At 44.2% G+C, this 8,987-nt stretch overlaps 1 protein-coding gene across 8 annotated transcripts in view; it reads left to right on the plus strand.

Moving 5' to 3' along the window:
- rbfox2 (RNA binding fox-1 homolog 2) overlaps positions 1-8,987 on the plus strand; it is a 34,980-nt gene that overhangs the window by 7,076 nt on the left and 18,917 nt on the right. For 7 of the 8 annotated variants that reach the window (XR_007881491.1, XM_051383980.1, XM_051383977.1 and 4 more), the window contains exon 2: positions 596-646. Coding sequence is in view for 7 of the 8 variants with exons in the window: in XM_051383980.1 (XP_051239940.1) it covers positions 596-646 (51 nt within the window). In the remaining variant the exon portion in view is untranslated. Of the gene's footprint in view, positions 1-595; positions 647-3,322; positions 3,831-8,987 lie in introns of those variants that run through there. The other variant, XM_051383981.1, reaches the window with a different exon arrangement.

Consider the following 8,987-nt stretch of genomic DNA (forward strand, 5'->3'; position numbering starts at 1 on the left):
GTGTTATGAGTACAAATAAAGTGAGTTACAAACTATTTTAGGGAGTCGGGACGTGATTTCTGTTTAATATTTGGCTCCAAACAAAATGAGTTTTCTTTTTAATGCGCCTTGTTTAACTCTAATTACTCACCAGATGTTTGATGCATCCGTCTTTGCTTCACGCTGCCAGAGCATTGAGAGGAATGTGTTGGAGATTGCATCAGGGCTCATGATGCCTTTTCACACTAAATGGGCTTCATGTTCGCTGACACTCCTGACCTATTTATGATTTAAGAGCCTTGGTGACACTCAGTCTTTCTGCCCGTCTTTCATCTCCTGCTCGCATGATCTCACTCGCCCCCGTTATCACGTCTTTACAAGCAGACAAAAGAATCGCTGGGTGGAAAACTCTGGAGGAGATCGCAGGAGTGTGTCACCGGTGGAGTTAATTTGATTAGGAGTCAGTAACACCACACAGAGCAATAAAGTCAAATATAGAGAGATCGCAAGAATAAAGACTGACTGAATAAATGAACTGCATTCCAATGCCTTTATCTTGTTTTTGCTTTGCAAATTACTGACCGTTTATCTCAAAATCTGCTCTCCTCTCTTTCAGAACAACGACCCTTTGACCCTTGGTTACCATGGCTACCCGTCTCATAGTCAGGTAAGGGTGTGATTTAATCTCAAACCTGCAAAAACCCATGTTCTATGATATTGCACCATCCTGTCTTCTAATATTTCTGTCCCATCTGAATACAGTATTCATATAGCATTAATATGGCTCACTGGAGCTCTCTAAACCACAAGGTGGGGGTGTAGATTATAATTTATCAGTCGTGTAGAAGAAGACATGCCTCCATACTCTTTACTCCTCCTGTCTTACCCTCCCACTACTTATCTCTCTATTCTCAACTATCCGCAATATCATTAATCATGTTTTAGCTTATTGTTTCTGCTAAACATGCAGATATTGTAGTTTTCCTGTCCTCAAACAATCACTACTACACACACACGTAAAAGAAACCAGCTATATTGTGTATTGTGTAGTGTGTGTGTGTGTGTGTGTGTGTGTGTGTGTGTGTGTGTGTGTGTGTGTGTGTGTGTTTGTGTGTGTGCAAGGCTGCAATCTGTTTACTCGTGTTTGTATTAGCCCGGTGATTGTGTTATTAGACTACTCAGTTTATGTGGTTAATCCTTAGATCATCCTCTGTTCATCCACTCATCCTCTCATGCTCTGCCTGTAATCCCCTCATCCCTCGCTCTCTGTGATGTCCAACAACCTCTGGCTGCTTATCTGCACTTTATCTTTCTTAAGCCTTCACTTGTACGCTCTTAATTGCTTCAGTATGAGAGATTCTTTTTTTCCGGGCTGTCTGTTGTACTCTTTTGCGGATATTGCAGAAGCCTGGAAGCCAATTAGCCTGTTTTCATTTACCGTATGATGATACAGCTTTGAGCTGTGTCCTCCTAATGATAATGTCTGAGGAATAATAACAAATGCTGTAGTGTTAATGTTTGTGAGCAGTTTCCTGTTGGGATGTAAAGAAGTCAGTGAAAGACTACTTGGGGGACTCGGAAGTGTGAACTGGCCTCTGACCAGGAAAAAAAAAAGGCAGAGAGGAAGAAAACAATGCTGTGCAGTGGAGGCTCCCACAACACTGAGGTGCTAAACTGTCAACAACAGTGTGAGAATGATGCGATCAAAGGCTCCTGAAAGGAAGAGCCTGGAGAGCAGCTGAACCCAGATGTGTGAAGAGAGAGACATGCCCCTTTTCAGACATGGAATATGGAACTTTGCTGGTTTTATCTATCTGTGAAAGGAGTGTTTTGGGGTTTTTTGGGCAGTTATGTCTTTATTAAAATGTGACAGGACATACACGCAAAAAGCCACAAGGCTAATGTCATATTTGTCATTTGGAGAGGGAGCGGTAGTAATGGCACTGCTAAAAAACACCATAGTTAAAGAGGATGAAGGATGCTTGCCCCTGCTGCTCTCACTGCTTCTTGCACTAATACATGTTTTTTTGTGTCTATTTTAGCATTTCTTGGTGAAAATATTAAATTCTACTGCATATATGTCCATCGGCATCAAATTTAGTCATAAATGGCAAGACTCTAATTTAGCTCCCATTTTCTCACATTGTTTGTAAAGCAGTCAACATGATTTGTTGAAGTTGAACGATTAAGGAGACTGACACACAGATGTTTTTTTTCCCGTTTCCCTCAGAGGGGGAAAGGAATGAAAACATGAATCTCCTTAACAACTTTTGTGTTTTTTCAGACTTATTTTAGTTTTTCTGTGCATAAAGAATAAGTGACAAATTTAAGAAGAAATACGATATGCGTTTGCCCTCTCCATGCTTAGTTGAACCTTACATCAAACCCCATTATAGCCAGCATTTTAGTATTGATATTAATTTACAGTCTGTAATTGACAGTAATTATTCTTTTGTTACTGGTGGAGTCCGCCTCTCCCGTGCAAGATATAAATTGCTTATCCATTCACAGGGGATCCAAAGGCAACAATACATGCGTCTGTTGGATGTTGTGTTTAGTTTCAAATACTAGTGTATAAATTTAGTATTGCCGTGTAAGAAGACCATGTCTTCTTTAGCTGTAAAATAATGCTACATGATGACTTTTCTCACCCAGGGTTTGTTTGTCTTCACTGTAAAGAGATGCATAAGTCGTTGCATTTCTGATAGAGTAGCTGCTCAAGGCATGTTTTCCTTTCTCAAGTGGTCTTTGCACATGTCATTTAATGTGTCTGAGGAATATCTTGCTTTTTAGCTGCTAAATGTTTACCAGCTAATTGCTAACTTTGTTCTTTCTGTGGTTTGGTTCCAGGCAGGTAGTGTACAGTGGGATTGATAGGAGTAGTGAAGAAGAGTGAACCAAAAGAGTAAAGCTGTGGGCTCTAAAACCAAAACAATTTGCTTAAAGACGCTAAAAAGATGCTGGAGTAGGGTGATAATTATCTGTGGGTTTGTCAATATGAGCGATCCCTTTTGATATTCAGCCTTGAGCTGTGTTGGAAGTGTGACGAGGTTCGAGTGCAGTCGTGACTTTTACTGAAATGAAAAATGCACATTTATGTAACAAGGTGCATGTCTGAAAGGGGCGAGAGAGAGAGAGAGAGAGAGAGAGAGAGAGAGAGAGAACGTCTTCCTCTCCCAGTGGTGCCAACAGCCCCAGTTAACTCACCTACATGGAGAAAGAGAACAGAAGAAGAGAGAGGGAGAGAGAGGAGGGAGGGACTGCGACATAAGAGGGAAGCAGAGGGGAGGGGAAAGTTTGCAGGTGTGACAGAGGCAGAGAAGTAGGAGGGGGGAGGCGTCAGGCTATCTGGGTGAGAGAGGAGGAGGACTGGAGAAAAGACAGAAGAGATGAGCAGGCAAGGACACAGCAGCAAAACAGAAGGCTGGGGGTAGAGGAAAAGCAAGGAGCGAGTGGGAGAGAGGGAAAGAAAAGAGTGAGTGGGAGACGGAGAGACAGAAAGAGAGAGAGAGAGAGAGAGAGGGGGAAAGAAAAGAAACAAAGCTAGTAAGCAAGCGAGGAAGAGTGACAGGGACAGAGGCCAGCAGAGGAGGAGGAGGAGGTGGAAGAGGGGAGGGGAGGAAGGGGTATTGGCATGGCAGACAGAGCGAGCGGGGGCAGAGAGAGGGAGATTTTGAATCTGTGAGACAGACAAGAGAGACTGAGCTGGTGAGGTGACACAGGCTCGGAGAGAGGGAGAGAAAGCGAGGCAGCGTGAGAAGAGGAAAGGCGCGCGAGAGAGGAGAGCGACAACAGTTTGAGTTGTTGCACAGAATACGATGATGGGACTGTACTATCCTTCCGTGTTGTCGGTGAGTGTTTATCTCGATATCTTTTCATATCCTCCTCTGTGTACAGCGTCTGCTGTATCTCTTCGGCTCGGGCTCCACTGTACATGAAACGGCATCAGAGCGGGGGAGCACTGTCATTGAGCATGAAATGTTAATTAACTACTAACAGATGAGGACTCTACTTGACCCCTTTACTAGAGTGGTCCAGTCAGGGCATTTCAGACTCTTGTTAGGACTCACGCACCCGGTCGCTGTGAGGGATATAAACAACTGAAACTAGTGTAGTAGGCGTAGATGACAGCAGGATTCAGGCTGGAGATTGTATCGCTACAATTATGATTCGCTGTGGTGAAATGCACGAGCGGGCGATGTATAATATGCACGCCGTTGTGGCATCTGTTCTCCTGCCCAGAGCTAGAAGCGCACGCAATCTGAACATCAAGAGCTGCCACTGCCAGAAACTGTGCTCTGCCATGTATTATGTATGCTCAGAAGAATCCATGTGAACATACAGTTCAGCATGTTAGTGTGTGCAGCTGGATGTAGCAGTTGAGCAGTGAAGTCTTTAGGCATTTCTGAGTCGAAAGAGTGGAAACAGGGAAAGGAATAGGGGGAGGAGAGGTAAGTAAAAAGTCTTTCTTCTTTATTGCCTCTGCAGCTGTCTCTGTACATCGCTCAAGCCTGTGAGTGAAAGGGACAGGTGTCCCCAGAACAGTTGTCTCTGTCTTTTTTTTTCTTTCTTACACTCTTTTCTTTCTCTTCCTCCCTTCTCCCTTCTGCATCTCTTGTATTCAGCTAACAACACCTCCTCACTGTAATTTCTGTGTCACACATTTCACAAACACACAGAAGCTCAAGCACACAGTGGGCTGCAAAGTTGGTGCATGAAGTGTCACGTTCATATCATTGCATTCGGTGTGAGTCAGGCTCTGTGTGTGTGTGTTTCTTCCTGTCTTTTCTCGTGTGTGTGCTTCTCTTTCAGCTGTACCTTGGATTCCTGCTCTCTTTACTGTTTGACCTCTTTTCTCCCTCCTCTTGCTCTCCCTGGGGCCCTGGCAGCTGTTATCTCAATGTTTTCCTCCAAGAGCCCCTGGAAGAGGGGGATGGGTTGGAAAAGGGAGAGAGAGATCGAGAGCAGGAGAATAGAAAATTGATTTTTAAGGTGACGGGACACCCTCTGGCAGTTACAAGGAAAGCCCGTGGATGAGGAAGCTGAAATTACACAGGGACGGACAAATGAGAGGAGTTGAAAGAGATGGAGAGCAACACAGAGATTTGATAATATTGTAGGTCAACTGGAGATTGCTAGTTTGCTCAGTGATGCAATTTCAGACTGTGGAGCTGACTTTGCAGTTACATGTATGTAAGCGTTCAGAGCTGCCTCATGACGGGGATCATTTGTTAGCTCTTTTATAGTGTCACTGCATGATAATATTTTTGGCCCTTGCTGCGAGAGAGCTGGAGTAGCAGATCAGGTACTAAAGACTGAAATATTTTCTCAAGCCCCACCTAAGCATGTGCCCTAAGGCAAGGGAGAGACGCCTACCTGCTGCAAAACGAACACACACACACACTCTCACACTGCCACGCTTGCATAAACTAGAAATGGGTCCACCTCCCACCCTCTCCAAATCATGTTATTGATTCTTTGCAGGGTTAACAATGATGGTCGTTAAATGATCCCAATGAGCCGTGTTGCCGTGGCAACTTGCATGAGTCATTCACTTTGTGCAGATTGTTAGATGGTTCAAGGCGCGAGGAAAACGTCGTCAGGAGAGCCATGTGAGGTAAACACCTTTTGCACTATGCTTCTAAAAAAAAAAAAAAAAAAAGAGAGGGATGATTATGAAATTGCCCAAACCTCAGGTTGCCGTAACGGTTATGCCTCTTTAGCAGCTATTTGCATCTCTAATAGCTTTAAAAGCACTCGCTGTGAGGCATCTGCATGGCTTTTTATAAGAATCTGTCTTTGAAATGGATAGGGGTTGCCCTCGCTGACTCTTTGGATAGTGTGGTTGACAGTGACAACACCGTCCTGCCACTGGCTTGTGTACATTTTTAAAACCACACTGGACAACCAGATGAGTATTGTATTATAACCTTAGCTCTAAACAAGACTAACTTGTTTCATGGCCATACCTAATGTATTGGAAGAGGCGTGTCCATGTTGGGTAAATACACGTCTGTCTGCAAGTTTTGTGTGTTCACCTGCACATGCGTTTGTCCTGGGTGGCGTGTGTGTTTTTAATGAGGAATAAACGTGGACAAATAATGTCATCATCTTTTTGTTGTCCAGTGTTTACCTTTCATAAAATGCTGCGGTGGATCCGAATGGACCATTGACACAGCTAGTGGAGAGATGACAGGGAAAGTCAATGATCATGTCTGTGTCCTTCCACGCATGTATGTTAAAGGGGAGTCTCCAAGAAATTGCGTGCGAGGAAGGAGGGAATCATAGGTGAGACCCTACAAGGAAAAGGATGTGTCGGGGGGGTTGTAATGGGAGGGGTTTGTTTGACAAGCAGACATGTTACCCTATAAGGAGATGGAGAAGAGTGTGGGAGGAGGAGCCTAGGCATCGTTGATATCCTGTTGCTATGAAGCAAATGGGCTTGATTGACACGCGTGGGGGTGGGACGTATGCAAGGGTCCCGTCTGGATTTTATGAAGCGTAAAGAAGCGAAGCACACAGCAGAGAGAGTGGGAGGAAAGAGAGAACAGCAGCAAGAGGAGCGGAGAGGAAGAGCAAGAGGGAGAGGAGGAGGAGAAGGAGAAGGAGGAGGAGGAGGGGGGGTTGACGTGGGATGGAATGATTTAACAAGAGGGGTGTCTCCTGGCTCATTGGTATGCCACAGACCCTGCCGTAAACGTTTCTCCAGCTGTTTGCAGCTTGGGTAACATCAGCACAGAGTCAGAAGCCAAGATCTGAGCTGAACACAACTTCCCCAGTTAATGCCATTATTGAGCCAAAATATGAGCCCCTGCTAACAGCATGAGTCACATTTTCCATCGTCAAGTTTTGTTGAATTAGGCTATAGAGTAATGGCTGGAGGCTCAAGAAAGGAAGATACTGAAATGCCATTATTCATGTGAAATGACCCAGTGTTGCCCTAGTTAGCTCTTAGCGATCTCTTCTCCTCTCCTCTCCTCTCCTCTCCTCTCCTCTCCTCTTTCTTCTCCCCTCCTGTAGCGTAGTGAGACTGCTGCAGACTGGCACATTTTATAACATGCTCCTCAGACACACTTGCTGCTGCTAACTGACCCGAAAGTAAGCCAGCTACAGCTACCGCTCTGAGTCACTGGCTTTGCCTGGCCAACGCATACACTTACACAACCCTTAATGCCCAGCGCCTAAACGCCAGAGGAGCAGACGCACAAACACGCACATGCTGCTGGGCACACGACATGTATACAAACAAAACGTACACAAACCTGAGTGCTGGCACAAATGCGCAGCTTACGGTTTGTCTGTCTACAGGGCAACTTTTTTCTTGAAATTGACCAAGAAGGCCCTCCTTTCTTTGTCTTTGTGCTCCTCCTCTCATCCTGCTATCTATGTGCATTTATTCAAGAGGTTCTTTTATCCTGATGCGAAGCACAAAGGCCATTCGCAGTAAGCAAAAGGCCCATAACTTGACGGTTTAAGAGAGAGGGGAAAAAAAGCAACATGCAGGCACACACTATTTTTGTGGATAACGGGCTATCAGGTAGAGAGAGTGCTGTTGAGATGCAGCTAAAATGGATCTCCTCTGAAAAGGCCAATCGTCGAACACAAATACGAGGTTGTTTTTGGCTTGTATTCCCGCTTCTATTTTGGTCTGGCAGAAGGAGCAGCAACAGCCGGGGTTGTCCATTCTCCTGCGAGGCTGTAGTCTGTTTCTGTGCATGAGCAACAACAATGAAGAGGATGTTATGATTGATAGGGATATAATCTGATCAGTGGTATAGACTGTGTAAATAATATGTAGTATTGAAGTCAAGATATCAAAACCTCGAGTCCCAAGAGTGCGTTATTAAAATCCAAGGCACTATCATTTTGTTTGAGTTGCATCACAACTTGTCAAGTCCAAGACTGACTCATCTGTAGTTGAGTGAGTTGTGTCATGACTCATCAATGTTGGGACTCGAGTGCGACAACACTTAAGCAGTGTTGAACATTTTAATGTAGGATGGTAGTTTTCTTTTGCTCTTCTGGTGTTATGTAGTCAACAGTATATTTCTGCTGCAACCGTTATAACAGGGTATCCCTGAGTAAGGTTTCCCAGAGTTTCCTCAAATGTTTTCCTTCCTTCATTCTTGCTCATTGTCCAATGAAAGGCGATTCATTTTGCAGCAAGTAGCGCACATAATACACATGATTGCTTCAGATTTTAAATGAGACTGTCTACAGCCGTACTTAAGGCGCCAATATACTGCAGCAGAACCCCTCGTTGGATGGTCGAATAGCTTTGGAAACTTCCTCCCCCAGTCTTTCCGACGGTGGATTAAGGATGGCTGCGTTGGAACATTTCTGTAACTTTCTAAGCTGAGTTTAAACTTTGCTCTCAACATTTTGATTTGTTACACAATATGAACACTGTGAATATTTTCCAGGAGAGACTGTCTGAAAATGTACACTGTTCCCCATATTAAAAAAAATGTTGTGCCCCCCCTTCCCCCCATGGCAGCTGGCTTTTCACCCCACCTACCATAGGGACCGTTGGGATCAGCTATAAACACTTTTGCCTTCCAATGAGATCAGACAGCGCCTTGCACTACTTCTTTTAGAGCTTAACACGACCCTCAGGCACAGCAGTGCTTTGCTAAATATTAGCTAAATGCTAACATTAACATGGTCACAGTGACAATGCTAACTAACATGGTGATGTTTAGCCATCTTGGTTGAGCCTGTTAACAAAGTACAGCTGATGAAAATGTCATTAGTTTTGCCATTTTTTGGTCTTATACCAAAGTAATGGATAACATGAAACTTAGAGCTGATGATGGCACTAGGTGAAAAGAAAAGGGATGAACAGAGTTATTGCAGTTCATCCTGAGGGGATTGTAAATGTGCGTACCAAATGTGATGACGACATAACTAATAGTTGTTGAGATATTTCTGGTGGACATTGTCATAGAGCCATGCTGCCAGTGTGGTTAAACATCTTTATTTCTATAATAAGCTGTTTGAGACTATAT

The sequence above is a fragment of the Dicentrarchus labrax genome, unplaced genomic scaffold, assembly GCF_905237075.1.
Source record: "Dicentrarchus labrax unplaced genomic scaffold, dlabrax2021, whole genome shotgun sequence".
In the NCBI taxonomy this organism is placed as follows: domain Eukaryota; kingdom Metazoa; phylum Chordata; class Actinopteri; family Moronidae; genus Dicentrarchus; species Dicentrarchus labrax.